This window comes from Neltuma alba, unplaced genomic scaffold (assembly GCF_004799145.2).
Source record: "Neltuma alba isolate B1F8T4 unplaced genomic scaffold, ASM479914v2 tig00002073_pilon, whole genome shotgun sequence".
NCBI lineage: Eukaryota > Viridiplantae > Streptophyta > Magnoliopsida > Fabales > Fabaceae > Neltuma > Neltuma alba.
Window position 1 is genome coordinate 1 of NW_021632729.1, and position 22491 is coordinate 22491.

At 36.0% G+C, this 22491-nt stretch overlaps 3 protein-coding genes and 2 pseudogenes across 3 annotated transcripts; 2 read left to right on the plus strand and 3 right to left on the minus strand.

The window, feature by feature from the left end:
* Positions 1-45: 45 nt before the first annotated feature.
* Positions 46-3470, minus strand: LOC114716665 (cysteine-rich receptor-like protein kinase 29; annotated as a pseudogene).
* Positions 3471-4969: 1499 nt separating this feature from the next.
* LOC114716602 (rust resistance kinase Lr10) lies at positions 4970-7181 on the plus strand. The gene is made up of 3 exons (XM_028901634.1): positions 4970-5660; positions 5747-5776; positions 5879-7181. Exons 1-3 carry the CDS (start codon positions 4970-4972, stop codon positions 6988-6990), a joined length of 1833 nt encoding a protein of 610 aa, XP_028757467.1. The 3' UTR covers positions 6991-7181.
* Positions 7182-8988: 1807 nt separating this feature from the next.
* On the minus strand, positions 8989-10078 carry LOC114716610 (PR5-like receptor kinase; annotated as a pseudogene).
* Positions 10079-13399: 3321 nt separating this feature from the next.
* Positions 13400-14371, minus strand: LOC114716621 (PR5-like receptor kinase). Its single transcript, XM_028901651.1, has 2 exons — positions 14243-14371; positions 13400-13966 (listed from the first exon to the last, which is right to left on the minus strand). Exons 1-2 carry the CDS (start codon positions 14369-14371, stop codon positions 13400-13402), a joined length of 696 nt encoding a protein of 231 aa, XP_028757484.1.
* A 2378-nt stretch (positions 14372-16749) lies between these two features.
* On the plus strand, positions 16750-17058 carry LOC114716630 (uncharacterized). The gene has a single exon (XM_028901659.1). The coding sequence runs from the start codon at positions 16750-16752 to the stop codon at positions 17056-17058; it is 309 nt and encodes a 102-aa protein (XP_028757492.1).
* The last annotated feature ends 5433 nt before the right edge of the window (positions 17059-22491 follow it).

Consider the following 22491-nt stretch of genomic DNA (forward strand, 5'->3'; position numbering starts at 1 on the left):
CAACATCATAGTTCTTTCTTCTTCCTGCCTTTCCATCATCATCATCCCAAAACTATAAACATCAGCCTTGTGTGAGATGCCTCCAATGTTTTTATACAGCAATTCAGGAGCCATGTATCCCATTGTGCCTCTAGCTGCAGTTAGAGACACAATACTTTTATCTGTTGGATATAGTTTTGCCAATCCAAAGTCTGAAATCTTGGGAGAAAAATTCTCATCAAGAAGAATATTGTGAGGTTTGATATCAAAGTGTAGGATTTGCTTGTCGCAACCTTGATGTAGGTACTCAATCCCACGAGCCACCCCCCTAAAGAAATCTCATTGATCTTCTCATAATTTATTGATGATTTTTCATGCTCAGAAAGTATGTATTTATCTAAAGATCCGTTTGGCATGAACTCATAAACAAGAGCTTGCTTTCTTCTCTCTGCACAAAATCCTATCAGTTGCACCACATTTACATGACGAATAGTTCCAATGGTAGAAACTTCATTGATGAAATCATGCCCATCCGTTGTTGAACAGCCGCATCACGCTTGCTTCGAAGCTTTCCTTTATATACAGAACATAACCCCCTTCTCCTAACTTATGCTTGAAATTTTTTGTCATTCTTCTTATGTCAGAGTAAGAGTATTTGATGGGCACTAAATTGCTGTGACTTCGTAGGAAGTCCTCAATGTCATCATACTCAGATAAATGCCTCCTTCTCATTTTATATATTAGAAACCCCACAAAAATTGGGAATCCCAAAGCAAATTTTGCTGCAAACCAATAGGCAACTGCGGGCAAAAAAGAGGGGAAAAAATAACTGAGAAGAAAATGAAGCAACATAAAACAAAATTTCCAGAGAATTTCAATTAATTTCACTTGCATAAATGTCAGCGTTGTCGAATGTTTTCCCCTCCCAAACGTTGAAAGGGAAATTTCTTACTGATGGTAGTAAATGTTTAAACAATTTCATGAAGGGTTAGGCACTTTCTGATCCCCAACTTGTTTTTCTTTATTCTTGTGCATTTTTAACTTTTTGGTTGTTAACGTCTGGCTGAGTAACTGCATCCATCATAATTGAAGTTATATCTTGAATATGGTTGGGGTTTCCTAAAGAAGTAGTTCTCGTCGATATACTTTGTTTAGGTACCTTGAAGTTGGTATATGCATGGAACTCTGTGTTGGGGTCCCTAAAATGAGGACTTCCCATTAAATTTTTTATGCTGTGGCTGGGGGTGCCAAAGGATAATTTCCATTACTAACTGCATGTTCGATATATGATAGATATTAGATAGAATTGGATTTAAGCTATAGATCCCTTATTGGCAATCCTAAATGGGGCAATTCCCACATATCAATAGGATTCGTTCCTGGTAGAAAGGAGATTTGTGGTCGCTTAAGCAAGAACTCTTGAGTTCAAGTCCATGTAAAAGTAAGAAACGCCTTTGGGTGAGCTACTCTTGATTGAGCTTGATAATACCCTAATCTGACCCGGTCAAATAACCACGTGAAAAAATGGACGATTCCTATTGATTCTTATGCGAATGTACAGTTGAGATTCTCAAAAGGGATAATTTGCTGTGTAATTGCTATTACGTAGGTAGTGTAATAGGAGTGATAAAGTTAGCTAGAAAGATGATTGTGTGTTAATTGAGAGATACTGAGTTTATAAATAGGATATATGCCTACTTTGTATTCATATTATGATTTGTAAACATCAGTGAAGTAACTCAGTGCATCTCTCAGTTTCTCTCTGTTTGCTATTACTTTCGCCTCTCCATTTGTTTCTGTTCGTCTCTCAACTCTCTCTCCTTCCCTCTCTTTCCTCCTGTTAGAGTTACAAAGTCTCGTCAGTTCCTCATTTATATACCTGGAGTTGGGCTTTAATAAAACCATAATTTACTTTTGAATGTTAAATGCAAGTGATGAATTGCATTCTTTATCTGACATCAAACAATTTGGAATAGATAAATGGTCAGAAGAAAAACTAATACCACAGTCCATAGGATCAATAACAATAGGGATGTAACAAAAAGGAGGGGAAAATGCTATAGCTGTAACTGAGGAAATTATGAGTACCTGATAAAAGGGGAAACTACATGGACTTACTGGAAATTGGTGAGATTACATGGATTGAGGGGTTAATTTAAAACTAAAAGATTTATAAATAGAATGACTGAGACCTGAATTAGGTAGTGATCACAGCATGAGAGTAAGAATTCATTGCATCCTAAGTAAACTAGATTCACACGTTTATATTTATATGTCTAACTGATAAGACTTGTCTTTTTAATGTCCTTGTAAGATGAACACCTTAAAAATTTGTTTCTTGGATCTTAAAGTGGTTACTTACTCCTTCTCGATCCTAATATAAGAGCTTAAACATGTTTTATTTGTTTTACCAGAAAGGAAAACTTTTTTTTATCCACACCACAATTGGTCGGTTCACAAAGTTTCGGCCATCTACCGAAGCCTAACTCACAAGGACCTCCCATCTCTCTCATAAAGGAGGTTGTGGGTTCTATGTTACATGTTGTTAAAATAGGGATAGATGCGATGGGTGTCTGGTTCCCTCCCCTATGAGAGAGAGAGGTGTGCGTTAAATTGTCTAAACAAATGGGGGAAAAAAAGAACTAGAAAATTTTCTGGCAAGGAGAAAACCTTGATTGGCACATACCTGTATCCAAGTACCTCCAAGAGAAGTCTGCATTGTCAAAATTCAGATTAAAAATATAATTAATTTCAGTATGTTAATCATGACAATAATTGCTTTTCTTCATTAGAATACCGAGATAAAATCCACGAAGCTCACCAATGAACATTGCAGAAATAGGATTTAGTGCATCCCGATGACAGAGAATCATATTAGTGGCATTTTCAAACCAGCAACTAGGTTCCCCTCCGTTCGCCACTCCACAACGATCAGCACGCCATTTGATGTGAATCCCCTTTACCACTTCACTCTCATGTTTCTGATATGAACATTTCTCATTACATGTCATCGGTCCCCATGGCACCATTTTCACCATCAAATCTATTTTGCAGGACTCTCCCACATCAGATGGACTTGGATACCGCTTCAGCATATAAGAATATTGCGCTTCTGGCTCTTCAGTAGAGCAAAGCGCCACAATATTCTCATTCAGAGGAGAGAGAAGTGGATTTTTGCAGCTGACAAACACTAATTCACCCACATAAAAACGATAATTTTTGTCTCTCAGTTCCATCTCTTTTGCTGATGAGAAAACGTGGGTGAAGTTGTCGTATGTACGAGTGATAGCGGAGCAGTTGTTGATGTCATTTCCAGCAGTGATGGATTGGAGAGTGGTGGTAGAGTTAGTGGCATAAATGGCCTCTACTAGTTGCCTCCCATAGTTCAGATATAACACGCTCTTGTTCTTCTCACAGACTAGTTCGTAACTGGGATCGCTGATCACTTGGGGATTGCGATTATAGGAATATCTATACATAAGAAATTGCATATCTTCAAAATATGGTTTTGATGAGAAACCAAACACTAGCCAATAACAAAGGAATAAGAAGGGTAAGGAAGATGACGGTTTGCGTTATCATTGTGAAGGATCTGGGAAAGGTGTTTACAGGGCGGTGATAGTTCTCAAAAGCATGTATGATAATAGATAACACTTCGATGATAGATGACTTTGGAGTCAATGCTATGTGCCAATCAACAATTTAAAGACGTGTGAACAACTAGTAGTTTCTTCTTGCCCCTTTTCTAATAACCTTGAAAAGTCCGACTCTCATTGATTGCGTTCATGAATTGATCAATTTCTTGGAAGTTAATTCTAGTATACTCCTTCCATCTTCAAATATAATTTCAATCAACTCAGACAGTTTAAGAAAGTTAGGTTATTCTTATAATCATGTCTTAAAATTTAAAATTTTCCATTAAAATACACTGGTGATTAGTGAGTTGACATGATATCATTTATAAGATATACTTAAAAGGATGTCTGAAATTTTCGCTTACTGTGTTTATCATATTTATCATTTTTTGATTTCTTCAAATTAATTTATCTAACTTATAAACTAATATATAATTTAATATTAAATAAGGATATTTTAAAGAGATTATGTCACACTTGTTATAATTAACTAATCTATCTAACTTTCTCAACTTACATAAATTAATTAAGTAGATCTTATATTAAAGACAATAGAGGAGTAAGTTCTCTTCCTATTTATTCTCTCTTCACTCTCTCCCTCCATTGTGCCTAAGGTTTTAGTGCTTTTCACCAATTTTAAGTAATTTTCTAATCTACATAATTTTGTTATTTTTATCTTCAATTGATGATGCTCTTTTTAATTCATCCAACATTATACAGTATTTTTTTTCCCCAAGTGCTTGAAGTATTTTATCATTCAATTTTGCCTTTAAAGTATTTTTTAGGAGTTATTTTATTTTTGTCATTAACTTTCAAAAGGTTGATACATCCAACACTATAAAAAAATTTTATAATAACCTAACGTAATTTTTTTTTCGTGTACTTTTGTCTTAAATTAGAGGAGGAAGCAGCTAAAGAGCAGAGGGAACAGAGTATAATAAATTACAATTCATGAAGTGAAGGTTTGGAAGTAAGCAATACAAAAAGTCTTGAGAATTTGTGTAAGCAATCCAGTTATGAGACAACTTATTAAAAGGAGTTAGGTGGCTAATCCGAAAAAAATTATGAGACAGCTTGACATAAAGATAAAATTCATGGGTGCCTTCATAGTCAAAGATAACTACCAAACGACCAACCAATGAAATGCCAGTGGACCTATACTGAGGAAACAGACAATGAAAGCTTTGAAATTTGGTTCCATTCCCATTTTTGGTGGAAATTTTCCAGTAAATAGGAGCAATGGTTCCTCCAAAATATCAAGAGGGTGGTTGCTTCCCATTTCTATCGTTCAAACTCACGCAAATTGTGTCTTAGATTTCGAATATTAGCATCGTACCTAAACATTGTTCTGAACAATGAAACGGCATAGCGGATTGGTCATCCTATTCTTTTTCTTCTGCGTCTTGACTACATTCACTCAACCACACTTCCCTCATCCATGCACGGTAACAAGTTGCGGGGTTGATGGACCTGCCATTCGATTCCCCTTTAGGCTCAAAGGAAAACAGCCAGAATGGTGTGCATATAATCCTGGCTTTGATCTTTACTGTAATGAAACAAACCACACGGTGCTCGAGCTGCCCTTCTCTGTCAAGGTTATCGTACGCGACATTGACTATAAAAAACAATTCTTTGCTGTGTCTGACCCTGATGGATGCCTTGCTCATCTCAATTTATCTGCATCGCCTTTTCGGTCAAATGATTATTATGACTCAAGCCGAAATGCGATATTCAATTGCTCAGGGACGTCTCGTAGAGATTCAAATCAATTTCCAAAATTGGGAAACTTCTCTTGTCTCGATGTTGCCGGCTATGAGGTTTTAGCTGTACCATACTTTGCGGATATCATAGACTATCCTCTTCTATCATGCACGAGAATTCCTGGTTATGCATCAGTCCCCGATTCATTTTTCTATGACAATGAGCCTATATATCTATCTTGGCTCGAACCAGATTGCAGAAAGTGTGAGGACCATGGAGGGCAGTGTAGATTGACAGAAAACAAAGTTGAACGTGAACCTGAATGTTTCCAAAACCCTCATACAGGTATAATTTTTTCTCCGATTATAATACCTTCATAAACAGGGTATAAAATCTATTTGTATGTGAAGCTGATATAAAGTTTATTTTAGCAGGTCCATCAAAACAAATAGTACTCACTGGTAAGGATTCTTCAGCCAACAATTCATCATTTCACATAAAAATTGAACATAAAAGTTCCCAAATGAATTTAATACATATTGTATATGTCGCTATATTTGCAGGTGAAATCCTAGGCCCGTTCCTGCTCATGTTTGTTGGGTTTGTTGTTTATTGGGTTACTGCAGCTAGCCTAGAGAGGCAGGGTTACAAAAAAATTAAACTGTTTTTGGAGGATTACAAAGCACTTAGGCCTGCTAGATACTCGTATGCAGATATAAAGAGGATCACTAATCAGTTCAAGGATGAACTTGGACAAGGAGCTTACGGAACTGTCTTTAAAGGGAAGCTATCTAATGAGATTCAGGTGGCTGTGAAGCTTCTCAACACTTCAACTGGGAATGGACAAGAGTTCATCAATGAAATGGAGACCATGTGTCAAATTCACCATGTCAATGTGGCTCGCTTGGTTGGCTACTGTGCGGATGGTTTCAAACGAGCTTTGGTTTATGAATTTTTACCCAATAGTTCATTGCAGAAATTCATAACTTCAGCTGATAGGAAGGACCTTTTCCTGGGTTGGGGAAAGCTTCATGATATTGCTCTTGGCATAGCCAAAGGAATTGAGTACCTTCATGAAGATTGTGACAAACGGATCCTCCACTTTGATATCAAACCTCACAACATTCTGTTAGATGACAAATTCACTCCAAAAATATCTGATTTCGGTTTGGCCAAACTCTGTTCTAAGGACCAAAGCATTGTGTCAATGACAACAGCTAGGGGCACTTTGGGCTATATTGCACCGGAAATATTTTCTCGGAACTTTGGCAATGTGTCTTATAAATCAGATGTTTATAGCTATGGAATGTTACTGCTTGAAATGGTTGGAGGAAGGAAAATCACAGATGTCACAGAAGAAAATGGCGAGCAAGTTTACTACCCACAATGGATTTATAATCTTCTAGAGAACAATGAAGACATACAAATCCATGTGGAAGGAGAGGAGGACACTAAAATTGCAAGGAAGCTATCCATTATTGGACTTTGGTGCATTCAGTGGCATCCAGCAAACCGTCCAACCATGAAAAATGTGGTTCAAATGCTGGAAGGGGACGATGAAAAGCTAATCATGCCTCCTAATCCTTTTGGTTCTTCACATGCAATTAGAACAAGAGCTGCTAATGGAGTAAGGCAATTGCAACCAGAGTTATCTACCATTTCAGAAATAGAGTGAAGTTGAGATGGTTATAATGAGCTGTGTTAGATATAAATTTGTGTTTTGGTTGGTAGTCTTTCCTTCTTGTGTATAAAGTTCAAAATAGGATCACAGATAGTTATCCATGAAAGAATTTCTAAACAATTATAAATATGTAAGTTCTACGTTTTTGCCAGTGGCTATAACCAACTTGAAAAAATTGTTGTCCAGTATTTCCTAACTACATGGTTCACTGAAGCTATATATCATAATCTAAGTTCTTTAAAGAATTATATCCTTTTGAATAAAATGGATAGAAGAGAAACTACTGCAAAGGCCTACATATATGCGAATGGCTTCCCTATTCTGAAGCTTGGCTCACTCTTCACGAACTCATTTTTTGAAGCTTGGACCATCTATGTTGAGGAACTCAAATTATGTCAAATATAACCGAAATTCTTCTCGAAGTGTATAACCACAAAGAAAGCTTAATATTTTAAATCTCTACAGAAAGGGTTGTTGAGATGTGGGAGACAATGGTAAGAGTAACACAATAAAAATAGAAATGAGATTCACTTTTACTTTTTTATGAATTTGTATTAGAATTTTACAGTAAAGAATTTTTAAAGAAACAGAGTCAATGGAACTTTGTGTGTGCAGAGGCCAATAAAAAATCGATTTTTTGAAGTCTTCATGGACTTTATGAGAGTTTTATTGTAAAAAACTTTTAAAAAAGAATATAGTCGCTTTCCAACTTTTGAAAATTTGCCTAATTCAATTCTATATAATTTATATAAAGCTTGACTAGGACAGATTTTGGGTGGCTGCCAGTCAGTCATCGATGATTAAAGATATTATTAATAACAGTTGACTTGGAGTCAATGCCTTGTGCAATTCCACTCCCACACGCATTAATAAATGCCGCGAGAATTTTCAACGAAGATGAAGAACATGTTTTGCTTCATTCTAGAACTATATATATAATTAAAGGAATATGAATTAAATAGAAACAAAAAATTGAATTTATATAATCCAATAAATATTAATTACAAGAAAACTACATTTGCAATGGTTTCTAGGAAAAATTGGTGAGAAGTAAAATATTTATCACCAAAAGTATTTGAAATTTATTTAAAGATATAGGTGCAACTCATTACAACTCTTTCAATAAGTACTAAAAGAAATAGGTATTGCATATCGCTGAAGAAAAATTACACTCATATGTTGAAGATGAGTTATGCCTACTGAATTCAAGCCATTTTAATCAAAATCTTCTCAAATAAGTAACTTTTCAGCAAATTTTGCTTGCTTCTATTTAATTTCTAATATTTATTGAAAGGAATATATTTATATATATATATTATACTTCTGAAATTTTTTTTAGTCAGATTATACTATTCTACATATTGTCGGCAAGAATTGATGTTTCGGTAACGATTGATTGGGTGGAACCATAAGAAGATGGAAATTAATTTTTTTAAAAAGCCAAATTATTATATTGACTCCAGGTCAACGACAATTGATGTGCTTCCCTGCCACTGAATTCATTATTGGCGACAAACTTTCAACAAAGTGATAAGAAAGATGGACCAGGCAGTTTCTAGGAAAGAGTGACAGTGATTATATATGTAATATTTGAAACTTAGTTTTATCTTTCCTAACTCGTTTTTTCCATTCAAATCCACTGGATTCCTTATATCATCATGCAAGTTGTATAAACTACGAATTAGAATTCCACCAAGCAGCAAATTCTTTTTAAAAATGAATAACTGTAGAGAAAGCTTGTTAATTTAAATTTCTATATACCGAAGAAATAGCTATGTCATAAAAGAGCATGTAAAAACGTGGCAACATAAAAATTTCATTATTTATCAGGACAACAACCTTCTTCCAACAATAACCTACATGTAATCCAGTAAATCAGAGTATTTCGAAAACATTAAAGATACTAACCATAATACTAGTTTTACTTATTTGCAAGTAGCTTAATAGAAACACGAATTGTCAGTAACAACAACATTTTTTTTCTGAAATCTCTCACCAAGTTACATAAATTTAGGGAGGAAGAGCCTCTTGAAGCTCCATTTCTCCCTCAAGCATCTCTAACACATTCTTCATCGAGGGTCGATCATTAGGATACATCTGTATGCAATGTGAAGCTATTATGATCATCTTCTTTGCAATTCCTCTTTCTTCATCTGAGATATTGCGCCCCTCTATTGATTCCTCAAATTGATCATAAACCCATTTAGCAAAATAGGTCTGCCAGGAATGCTCAATGACATTCAAGTTCTTCCTTCTGCCAGCCATTTCCATTAGTAGCATCCCAAAACTATAAACATCAGCTTTGTGTGATATTCCTCCAATGTTCTTGTACAAGAATTCAGGAGCCATGTATCCAAGTGTTCCTCTTGCATTTGTCAGAGACACAATACTATTATCTAATGGGTACAACTTAGCCAATCCGAAATCCGAAATCTTTGGATTAAAATTTTCATCAAGAAGGATATTGTGAGGTTTGATATCAAAGTGTAGAATTTGCATATCACATCCTCGATATAAATACTCAATTCCTCGAGCAATCCCAAGAGAAATGTTAAATATTTTCTCGTAATTGATGGGCGTGTTGCTTTGTCTCTCCAAGAATATGTACTTGTCAAGTGATCCATTAGGCATAAATTCATAAACAAGAGCTCGCTTATTTCTTTCAGTGCAGAATCCAATCAGCTGCACCACATTGACATGATGAATCCTGCCAATAGTGGCAACTTCGCTTATGAAATCTTGTGCATTATTGGCTTTGGACTTTGTCAGTAACTTGACGGCTACATCGCGATTGCTTCGAAGCTTACCTTTATACACATAACCATAGCCTCCTCACCCAACTTGTGTTTGAAGCCATTGGTCATTTTCTTGATCTCTGAGTGAGAGTACTTGATGGGCATCAGGTTACTGTTATTTCGGAGGAAGTCCTCAACATTGTCATAATAAGATTGATGCCTTCTTTTCCATCGAAGAATCAAGAATATTAAAGCACAAGGGCCACCCAGTACAAATTTAGCTGCAGACCAGAGAGTTACTGTACACAAGATTTCAACAATAATAATCAGCATTGAATCAGTTCTTCCTATATAATACAGACTTACATTATAAAGATTGAATTCCTTGTTGGGATTCCTAACATATGGACTTCCCATTAAGATTTCAACAATAATCATCACGGATAATGAAATGAAGTGTTGAAGCGTTTTCCTATAGACAATGAGAAACTCTGGTTCGCTTACCTGTAGCTGTCACGCTCATAAAGAGGAGGGCTGCATTGTCAAAAATTCCAAAACATAATTAGTTTCTATTAAATCACCTGAGAGTAAATATCCTCGTTATTTTATTTTCTTTAATAGATTAACTATATTCCATGTGAACCATATATATCCATGAAGCTCACCGGAAATAAAGTCCGAAAGAGAAAATGCCGCATCCTGAGAACAAAGAACCATATTAGTGGCTTTTTCAAACGAACAGTTAGGTTGCCGCCCTCCGTCCCACACTCCACAACGATTTGGGCGCCATCTGACCTCAACCCATTTACCTCCTGCCTCTGAACTTGCGGATACGAACAACTCTCATTACACGTCATTGGTCCCCATGGCACCACCTTCACTATCAAATCTATTCTGCATGACTCTGGCACATCAGACATCATTGGGGAATACCGCTTCAGCACAAAAGGATGAAGCGTTTCGGGCGCTTCGTTATACAAAGCGCCACTATATCCGGATAGAGATCAGGAGAGAATGGATTTTGGCAGCTGACAAACACTAATCCTCCCACATAATCGAAGTGGTCATGCTTGGAGTTTAGTTCTGTCTCTTTGGCTGTGAAAGCTTGGCTGAAGTTATTGTATGTGAGGGAATGACGAGAGATCGCTGGGCAATTGTTGATGTCAAGTCCAGCGGTGATGGATTGGAGAGCAGTGGTGGAGTTAGTGGCATAAATGGCCTCTACTAAATGCCTCCCATAGTTTACATACAACACACTTCGTTATTCTCACAGACTAGTTCGTAACTTGGATCGCTGCAATTGCGTTTATAATAATATGTATCTGTTGAGGACGTTAAACACTTGTCCGCAGGATTCACTAAATGGATATCCGGTCTGGAGAAGTCTCTGAAAAATATGAAGCTAGAGCAAGGACTGCAAGGAAGATGATTACGAAGGCTTCATTTATCATTGTGAAGTACTGTCAGAGAAGGAAGAAGCTAAGCAAGCTACTTTACAAGCGGAGGTGCTAGCTAGCTTGATCCATACATCCCCTACCTTTAAAACAAAACAAGTGATGGATGCCTATGATGATAACTACCAATGATATCATGACAAAAAAAAAAAAAAAACTAATGATATCTATTTCCCTTCTTGCGTGAAGTTCAAGTAAAAATGTAGATAAGAAGGTCGCAAGAATTGGATAATAAAAAATAATTGCAAAATAAGAGTTTTAGTCCAAGTTCTGAGAATTTGTTTTATTTTTCTAAGTCTCCCTGAATTTTATAAGACTTTTGTATGATTTTTTTTTTTGGAAAAAAAATATGTAGAGTGAATCCAGATTTTGAAAGTTCGCTCCACTCGATACAATACCCAAGTGGGTTGACCCTGACTCATAAGTTTAGGTGACTTTGAAAAGTCATCCTGCCATAGTGCCATTGATAATTACAAAAATCAATGATGGTTGACCTGGACTAAATGCCTTATCCTGATCCTCATCCACTAACACGGCACTTTAATTAAATGAGGATTTTTTTTTTAATTCCAGATCCATAAAATGAATATAGCTTACGTCAACTTAAATCGAATTAATTGAACTAAAAAATTATTAAATATAAACAAACTAAATTTATAATTACCTAAATTTATGAACGCATGTCGTAAATTTATATACATAAAAAATATTATATATGGATAGAATACTATCAATTAACATAGTATTTCCTAGCTAGTTGCACTTCGCATTGTTACATATTAAATTTCGCATTCTTAACATACCTTAGACTTCGAAAAATCAAACGGAGGATTTTGATTGGGTGAACAGTTCAAATTTTGTCTAGAGAATTACTCCTGTGGTGCTTGCTCTATGAATTAATTGAAGAGTTAATATTAGTACCATATATAAGACTTATTTTTATCAGTTTTTTCTAAATTAATCCTATTGATATTTTTTTCAATAATCATCAAGTAGGAGAGGGAGGGAGGAAATTAAGAAAGACGCTTAGGGTATTTAAAAAAAAATCATATTAACTGAATTAACTAACACCGTTGATCTATTCAAATTAGAACCGGAGGAATACTATTTTGGAGTAATCGTGAATTTCCAGATTGGACCAAAAGAAAAATGAAAGTTTATAAAAGCCAAATCATTGACTCCAAGTCAACGAAAATTGATGTACTACCTTTGGTCCTTGACATAAAAGTTTGTTAATTAATTTAAGTAGATTAAAGAATTTTGTTAAATTAGTTTATTATAATAAATAGGTATTATTTTTTCTAAAATATCTTTACTAATAAAGTTTCATTTGATGAAACATTTGACATATGCAATTACGACAAAAACTATCTTAAAAAAATAGATAAATATGAGAGACAAAGTAAATTGAGATTTTATATTTAAAATTAAACTAAAAGTCAAACTAGTTTTTACATTAAGTACCAGAGAGGTAGTATATTAAGACCGCTTATTATTAAGAACAAATTTTCAACAAAATGACAAGAAAAGTACTCCATGAAGCTTCCAAGGAAAAGAGGGCAATAAAAAAATCGCCCCCACCGTATTGACTAAATTCTAAACCTCAAATCTTAAATGACATTGTATTTTTTAAGAGAAGGTAATAATTTTTCCTATCTCTCATTTTATTGTGGTCCCATTCCATCAACGATCCCATCACTGTCAATCAATGCAAGGAGTTTCCTCGACACGAAGGAAGATATAAAAGCTGTAACCAGGACTAGCGAGCTTTGGTATAGAAATTTCTGGAGATCAAGTGACATATAAATGTTTCGCTGAAAAATTCGTTACTTCAGCTAACGTAACATACCCGTTTTCTTGGCCAAGAAACCAATCACATGAATATTGAAAATAGTGACAAGCCAATTTTTCAACTTAATATGTATCAAACTTTATAACATTTTCAAATAATTACCACAAACACAGTCTAAGCCGATGAGCTATACAGCAACAACTTAAGCGCACTGATATTATTATTGAAGAAAGTCATAAAAACCAGTCATCTCAATTAAAAATGTAGAAGTCAAAATTGTTCAATAATTTTTGTGTTTGTACGTATCTAGCTATTTGCTAGCTGTAAAGCTTAGCTAGTCAAGTATTAAATGCAAAAAATACTATAAGGAGATGTTCAAAATACTAACTATGCATTAAACTATTATTAAAGATTTACAAAGCTCATTCTGAATTCAAATTCTTCCAATTATATATCAACAATTCAACATCCCCTTTTGGAATCCCTTTCCAAGTTATAGAGGGTTGGTACGGTGGAAAAGCCACTTGGAGGTCAATTTCTCCCTCGAGCATCTCTATCACTTTCTTCATTGAGGGTGGATCACTGGGATTCATTTGTATGCAATGTGAAGCTAAAACAATCATCTTCATCGCAATTTCCCTTTCCTCTCCAGTGGTACCACTCACTTCTATGGATTCTTCAAATTGGTCATAAACCCATTTGGAAAAATGGGTTTGCCAAGAATGCTCAATAAGATTCAAGTTCTTCCTCCTACCTGCCATTTCCATGAACAGCATCCCAATACTATAAACATCAGCTTTATGTGATATCCCTCCAATGTTCTTGTAAAATAATTCAGGTGCCTTGTATCCCAGTGTTCCTCTTGCATTAGTTAGAGATACAATGCTATCATCTAAGGAATACAACTTTGACAATCCAAAATCAGAAACTTTTTTATCAAAATTTTCATCAAGAAGGATATTGTGAGGTTTAATGTCAAGATGTAATATCTGCATGTCACATTCCCCCGTAAATACTCAATTCCACGAGCAATCCCAAGATAAATATTAAATATTTTCTCATAACTAAGTGATGAATTCCCCTCTCTCTCCTAGAATATATACTTGTCAAGAGACCCATAAGACATAAAATACACAAGAGCTCGCTTGTTTCTTTCAACACAAAGTCCAATAATTAAGTTGAACCACATTCGCATGATGAATCCTTCCAATAGTAGCAACTTCACTAATAAAATCTTGTCCATTGGATTTGAACTTGCTTAGTACCTTGACAGCTACATCACGTTTGCTTTGAAGCTTTCCTTGGAAGACATGACCATAGCGTCCTTCACCTAACTTGTGTTTGAAGCCATTAGTCATTTTGTTGATCTCTGAGTAGGAGTGCTTGATGGGCATTAGGTTACTATTATTTTGAAGGAATTCCTCAACATTGTCATAAACAGAGAATGGGAAAAATATCTAACTGATGCTCTTTTTTCTGTAACTGTTATTGGTTTCGCTCTATAACTAACTAGGGCAAGAAATTTAATAGTGTGACAAATGAAATTGAAGGACAAGGAGAAAATTAAACCTTGAATAATCGTCGCACGCTCAATAGCAAAACCTGCACCGTCAAGATTCAGAAGTTTCGACCAGACCAATCATGAAAACAATTGTTTCAATTTTTTCTTTTCTTCTCAAGAATACCATGATAATTAGCTATATCTGTGCCGTTCATCACCTCAAAGCATTCTAAGACCCAGCAGCGGACGATGACAAAGAACCATATTAGTGGCATTTTCAAGCAGTTACCTTTGTCTTCTTCCCACTCGCCACAACGATTTGGTTGCAATCTGATCTCAATCCCCTGTACCTCTTGGCTCTGAACTTGTGAATAAAAATAGAGTTAACTGGACTTTGGCAGCTAACAAACAGTAATCCGCCCACATGATAATGGTAATTTTTGGTGCTTAGTGAAACATCCGTCATTTAATATATATTTAGAAGCGCTAAGATCCAGCAAATCATGAATTAAGCTTATGTATTGAAAACTTCTATTTTTATTTTCGGGTTACCATTCATGCAGTAAATTTCAGATTTTTTACCTAACTTTAAAAATTTATAACTAATTATAAAAAAATCGCATTGAAGTGATTCAAGTCTCAAATTAAAACTCCTTTGACTCTCTACAGGGAAAAATATTCATTGTGTTATTTACTTGCTCATTTATTATATTTGACCTTCGAGACTTTACTATAGCCTCTAACTTCCTTGTCTCTTGGTCGCAAAAAACTCTCTCTTTGCAATTTGACTTCTAAGAATCATTCTATTCTTTCAGAAAAATTTCTGGGACTTTTGCCAAAAGGAGTTTGGTAACCTACTCATTTCAGACTATTTCTTGCATTTCTATGCTTAAAATTCGGGATGTTACACTTAGTTATCTTGTTGTTTTATGTGAGAGAATGGCGAGAGATGGCAGGGCAATTGTTAATATCAAGTCCAGCGGTGATGGATTGGAGAGTAGTGGTGGAGTTAGTGGCGCAGATGGCCTCTACTAAATGACTCCCGTAGTTTAAATACAACACAGTTTTGTTGTTCTGGCAGCGTAGTCCGTAGCTGGGGTCGTAGCAATTGCGGGAATAAGAGTGTGTATTTGTGGAGACGTTGAACACAAGTCCACAGGATTCACTAAATGAATTCATAAAGAAAACTTCATTCATATAGTAGACGAGTAGAGCAAGGGCAAGGAAGATGAATATGAAAGTTACGTTGCATTTATCATCGTGAAGGATATCAAGAGAGGCAGAAACAGATTAATTTCCAAGCGGAGGTGCTGGATCCATACTGGCGATTTTCCTTCTTGCTTGAAGTTGAAGTACAGATGTAAATGGGATTTATTTTTAGTCTTTTTCTTAATGTTCACAGTAATTGTATCTATAATGAAGAATTAAGAAAAAATAGTTAGTCCATGTTTTGAGAATCTTTTTTATTTTTCTAGAATTTTAGAAGATGTTTATATGAAAAATTGGAATTAAAAGAACAGAGCGAACCCAAGTGCGAATACAATAATTAACATCCAAGTGGTTTGACTCTAATTTTGTGCGGATTTGAGTCATTCTGCATTGATAAGCAAGGAAATCAATAACGGTTGGCTTGAAGTCAATGCCTCATCACAATCCTCCACCAGAACCACTCATAATGATGTGAGAATTTTATTTGATTACAGCTCCATAAAATGAATACAGATTTTGTTATCCAACAAAAAAAAAAAGACTATAGATTGAATCGAAACAAATACCTAAATTGAATTAATTGAACTAAAAAATTATTAAACAGAAACAAATTAAACTAAACTTTTAATTATTTAAATTTATGAATGCATTTATTAAATTTATATAAATGAAAAATGTTATACTTTCGTGTTGGCAAAAACAAATATTTATTATACTTTCGTATGTATATTAATTATTTAAATTTAATTGAAATAAAATCAAGAAGTTTCTGCTTCCAGTCATCAACCGTTGATGTGTTATTGATGACAAATTTTCAATGAAGTGATAAGGAAAATACTGAAGGAAGTTTTCAGGAATCGAATTTCTAAATACGTAATAGTTTTCGTTTTTCTTAATTAAAGGAAACAAATACAACACGAAAAATTAAGGCAAGAAAAGGGCAGAGAAAAAAGGGGAGATTGTGGAGAGTGGCTGTGTGGTTTTACAGTGAAACTGGAGAAATGTGACATTAGACAGGCCGAAGCTTGGGGGATTATTGAAGGGCTACTGTTATGCAGGCAAATGGGTTTCGAGAAGATAGAAGTAGAGTGTGATACAGATCAGATAATCCAAGAAATCAAGCAAGAGGCTAGAATTAAGGGCAGTTACTTGATCTCTAGAAAACTGAAGGACCTTCTTAAGTTGCAATGGCAGGTTGAATTTAATCACGTCTTCAGAGAGGGAAATCAGGTCGCCGATAAGCTTGCAGCGATGAGTCATGAGATGAAAGCAAGACGCCTTACTTGGGCGGCCCCACCTGGCTGGATTGAAGAACTCGTCAAGATGGATGCGTCTGGCTTTGAAACCCTGAGAAGAATAGTTGTCAGGTAATGGTTGGGCTTGGCCCCTTTCTTTCACAAAAAAAAAAGAAAAGGGCAGAGAAAAATGTGTTCACAATTCTCCCTCCCCACTTTCTCTCCACCATTGGATTAGTCAATCGTTAGATTGAATATCCTATAAAAATATTATTATAATATTATACAAAAAATTATGTATAAATAAATTTATGCATTTAAAAATTTAACTTGAATAATTTAGAGTTGCTATAAATAAATAAGTTTAAAGTATTAAAATTTGATTTAAATAAGTCACAAATGTAAAATTGTATTATAATACTTCTTTTAATTTCATCCTTAGTAAATCATAATTGTTAAATTTTAAATATTTTAACTTATCTATAAATATTTTTGTTATTTAAGTTTTATGTGAGAACAAGCTTAGATTTCCCCACTGTTAGGTTGGAATGCGCGAAAGAAGCTTGTTTGACCTCTATAATCAGCACTGGAAGTTCAAGGATAAGCTTGGTGGGCCCAGATACAGTAGAAGAAATAGCATGTTTATTCTTTTGTAATCTTCATTGCCCTTTTTCATAACAAATCTTACATTACTAATAAAAAATTATACAAATAATTAAAATTTTACGTTTTTTACTTAATTTACTAGAAGCAATATGTTCTAGGCCATAAGTGCTAAGCTGTCAAGGTAATTACAGGGTTATCACCAAGAAAGTCATAGAAAGATCAGCAAATAACAAATGATATATATAATGATTTTTCTTTACAAAGCAATATTCTTAATGTGGGATTCGATCGTGGATACATTTTTTAGCTTAAAACAATGGAGGAACCTGTTTCCATGTTTGATATTTCGACTTAATATACAATTTAAAACTGGGAAAACTAAACCCTAGGTCCTTATAGTGAGTTTTGAATCAGGTCCTTACATTATTTTTTCTTTTTAAGAACTCCTTATAATTTCAGCCTTTAGTCACATTGATCCTTCCATCTTCAAAAATGTTAGAAAGACATGATGACGTTAACTTCAGTTTAACTAGCTGAAGTGGGGGACTGTTCATTGACTGTAAAATGAGGCACATGCTCCACAAACAAGAACATCAAGGTATTCACCAAAGAGCATCTCCTTATCTATCTCCCCAAATACATCGCTGATCTCTCCCACCAGTTCATTTGAGACAGAGGCTACTTCACTCTTGTCATGCCTAGTAAATCCTTCAATGATTTCAGGTCTGTCTCATCATACATGCGTGTCAGCAAAAGAGTAGCATATGGGGTATTATGGGCAAGTAGGTGCTTGTACCCTGTAAGGAAATGGGCCAGTCCACCCTTGGTGGATTGGACCCAAGCCCAAATTAACATTTGGGGTCCTGATGAGAATAGCAAAAATTATGGGTATCTAACTGTAATTTTTTCCTTTTCATATATTTTGCCAAAAGGCGGGAACGGTTGCGCAGAGGAGACGGTTTTGAGACGGTTTTTGTTTGAATAAACAAGGAGTTACGAAACTGATCAAAAAGGGATCAGTTTTGGGCAGTAGAATCATGCGTTTTTTCCTCCTCTACAAGACTCTCTCTCCGTCTCTCCAAACTCTCCCTCCGGTGTATTTGCTGTGTCTCCCAGATCCGACTCCGTCACCGTGATCGGACCTCCGCGTGGCAACCTGACTTCATAGCAGACTTCAGGTATGCCCGAAATCCTTCATTGGTATCAGAGCATGTGATATTCCCTGTAGATTCTGTGGCCTGCGTTTTCATATCAGTATTTTTTTCTGATTGTTCGGTCTGAGTAACTTGCGATTTGCTTCAATATATTATGCAAATCCTCCATTTTACTTTTAGTATGATAGTTTTTGTGTCTTATATTTATGTTTAGACATATTGGGTTGCTTCTCTACCTCTGTGAAAATCGTTTTATACAGTATTTTTTTGGCCGTACGCTTGTTCATTTTTAGGTTGCTTAAAATCAAGTTTTTAGGCTTCAAAATTTATCCCATTGCGTAGAGCTCGAAAAAACGAAGAAAATGATATAAAGTACACTAAAAATAGACACCGGACGGCGGAGATACGGAGGAGAGAAGAAATCGGGTCCGACGGGTCCATCGGACCCAACCCGGTTGCAGAAGCCGAGTCAAGACGACCCGGCTGGAGGTTGAAGGAGACCTCCAGGGGCCAAAACGGTGTCGTTTTGGCCCCTCCTGTAAAAAAAAAAAAGGTATTTACTGGGCTGGACGTAGGATCCAGCCCAGACCAAAAAAAAAAAAAAGGGAAAGGGTGTACTGGGCTGGAGGCAGGATCCAGCCCAGACCAAAATAAATTAAAAAATTTTTTTTTGAAGGGAATCGGTTGGGCCAAAATGGACCCAAACCCAACCGGCCCAAAATACTTTTAATTAAAAAATAAAAAAAATAAAAACCGAGAATTAAAAAAAAAACGAATTTAAAAAAAAAAATTTTTTGACCAAGCAGCGCCACGTGGCGCGTTCTGCCACGTGGCACCCCACCTTGGCATGTGGGGACCACCACTTGACAGGTGGTGGCGCGTGGAAGCCGCAGGCACGGCGCGTGTCGCCAGCGGCAGGCTGCATGGGGGCGCGTGAAGTACACGTGCCGACAGAGGCGAGGGGAAAATAGTTTTTTTTTTTTTTTTTCAGTTTTTCGCTAATTTTTCCTTCTAGGGGCGCGTGTAGGGGTGAAGGGTCCGTTTGAGGTGAGGTTTGTCTCTAAAAATCCCTAAAATCAAGATCTTTATTTTGGTATATAATTTGATAATTTTGGAGACAATTAAGGATCTATTTGTGAGTATTTTCAGTGTATTTTCTGGTATTTTCATGCGGAAATAAATTCCAGAATATTCAAAATAATTTAAATTATTTTGTTCTAGGTGAAAATGAAGCAAGAGGCTTCTAGTAGCACTGAAAATATCAAAGATGGTTCGTTGGAATACTCATACATGGATAATGCAGTTCCAGAATATGAACCAGAGGATGAGGATCCTAAAGAAGACCATGAAGAGGTTCCTCAAGAAATCCTGGAGGAGTTATGGATTCTGGACCTGAGTCATAATCTTTATTTCCCACTGAACCCCTCCGTACCGAACCTCATTTGGTCTGTAATGATTCACTAGATCTTCCCAATAAAACCAAAGTAGAGGAAGGCGAGGAGGTGGATTAACTCTGTACCCCTGCTTTAGCTATGAGAATAGCTGAAAGAGATGCAGCTAAATTGACGAACATAAAAGGCATCAATGGTGTGCTCGCTAGCTACGTCCATTACATGACTGATAAGAAGAATACAGAATTCTACCTAAGAGTCATAATGGAGTACATAAGAGCAATAAGAGTTAGAGGCGGACCTAAAGGTAAACCCATAAGAAAGTCTTACTGGATTTGGGCCATAGAGCTAGTGTCCTCCTTTATGAACAAAACGCGCAAACTTAGAAGCCTAAGAAAAGCAATGCTTGATTACCTTTATGTTCATATCAAATGATGTAATATTTGTATTTGCCTTAAGTTTGTGGTTTCATGCATTGTAAATAGACTAAGTATGTTATTTCATTTAATGAAATTACATGAATTATTGTTGTATGATTATTTGTGAATATCATGTGTATGCCTTTTATAAGTGGGAGCTTTTAGAAGATAAGACTTCTAAAGGTTACATTTCTTAAAGTGCTTATATAGTATTCTTGATAGAATATAATGATAATTACTAGTATCTGTGTGATGGGAGGTACAAACGTATTCTCCTGATCATAGATCTAGTAATTTCATTATTTACTGATCGAGGATAATATAGGCACATTACATTGTATACTTCATTGTGCTATATAATTGAAATGTTCTTTGGTTCGGTTCTCTTTAAAGAGAACATAGATTAATGTGGGATAGATTTGTCACAGAACTAAGAATGGCAACCAAGAACATAATTGCTGAATTGAACAAGGGAGAAAAGCTTAACGGGGACAACTGGGACATCTGGCACCGAAAGGTCCAGTATATCCTAGAAGAACAGGATGCGATAGAGCCTCTCACCACTGCTATGGTTGAACCTGAAGCTGGCAACACGGCCCAGCACAGGAAAGACCAAGAGGCATATCTAACCTGGAAAAAGAAGAATAGCATAGCAAGAATCACACTTTTGAGCTCCATGGCTGACGACCTGATGTGCGAGTTTGAGTCGTATAAAACTGCACAGGCCATGTGGATAGCATTAAAGGATAAGTTTGGCGGTGTCTCTACGACCAAGCTTAGGAGGTTGACGATTAAGTTCGATACCTATAAGCTCAAGCCAAACAATCCTATGAAGCAACATCTGAGAGAGATGGCCAATATGATCCGAGAACTGAAGGAAGCTGGACATAATCTGTCTGATGAACAGCAAGTGCAGGCTGTCATCAGGTCACTCCCTGCAAGTTGGGAGCACATGAAAGTCAACCTAACCCACAATGAAAACATCATCACTTTTAATGATGTAGCTAAGCATCTGGAGCTGGAAGATGAACGTCTAGAGGCTTACAAGAGCTCTGGACAAACTTATTTAACTGAGGATGCTGGTACTTCCCAATCTAAGCCCAATTTCAAAAAGGGCAAGAAGCCCCAAAAGAAAGGGAAGAAGGGCGGTCCTCAATTTAAAAAGGGCAAGAAACAATTTAAGAAGAAGGGAAAGAAAGGCGGGAAGAAGAAGCTAGACCTGAAGAAGGTCAAATGCTTCGCCTGCCAACAAATGGGCCATTTCGCACGTGACTGTTCCAAACAGGCTGAAAGCGAAAAGGTATTAGTGAATTATGTGAATTCACATGTTTCATATGTTTCTAGTACTGTTTTTCTAACAGAACCTGTTTCTTCTTCTTGGATTATAGACTCAGGCTCCACAGACCACGTAAGCAGGGATCGGGGATCCTTCGTGGAATACCGTCGGTTGCCGTATCAAAGCAAGTGGCTTTATGTTGGGAACAATGCGAGAATCGAGGTTCGAGGCATTGGCACCTGCAAGCTTGCTTTGCGTGGTGGAAAGACCTTGATACTCCATGATGTGCTTCATGCTCCCGACATCCGACGGAATTTAATTTCTGTTATTTGCTTAGTAGACTTTGGGTTTAATGTTTATTTTCATGATAAAGTTGCAGACATTTCCTTCAACTCTGAATTTTATGGTTCAGCATTCAGATTCCAGAAATTTTTTGTTATGGATCTTGCTTTTGGTTTTAACGCTCATGATTGTTTTGCTATTTCTTCAAGCAATCCTGATATGAATATCTGGCATGCTAGACTAGGACATATTAATCAAAATAGAATGATTAAACTAGCAAAAGAAGGAATGTTGGGCACAATCCCTAACATGAAATGTCCTTATGTGAAAATTGTCTAGCTGGTAAGGCAACTAGAAAACCTTTCGGTAAGGGAACAAGAGCTGAAAATCCATTGCAATTAATCCATTCTGATATCTGTGGTCCAATGAGTGTGAGGGCGA

Excerpts from the sequence above, each read along its gene's own strand:
- LOC114716602 (XM_028901634.1), top strand. The coding sequence starts at position 4,970 with ATGAAACGGCATAGCGGATTGGTCATCCTATTCTTTTTCTTCTGCGTC. Across the intron at positions 5,661-5,746 it reads TTTCCAAAACCCTCATACAG|CAGGTCCATCAAAACAAATA; the intron begins GTATAATTTTTT and ends AGTTTATTTTAG. Across the intron at positions 5,777-5,878 it reads AAAACAAATAGTACTCACTG|GTGAAATCCTAGGCCCGTTC; the intron begins GTAAGGATTCTT and ends CTATATTTGCAG.
- LOC114716621 (XM_028901651.1), bottom strand. The coding sequence starts at position 14,371 with ATGCCCATCAAGCACTCCTACTCAGAGATCAACAAAATGACTAATGGC. Across the intron at positions 13,967-14,242 it reads AACGTGATGTAGCTGTCAAG|ATATTACATCTTGACATTAA; the intron begins GTACTAAGCAAG and ends TGTGACATGCAG.
- LOC114716630 (XM_028901659.1), top strand. The coding sequence starts at position 16,750 with ATGGGTTTCGAGAAGATAGAAGTAGAGTGTGATACAGATCAGATAATC.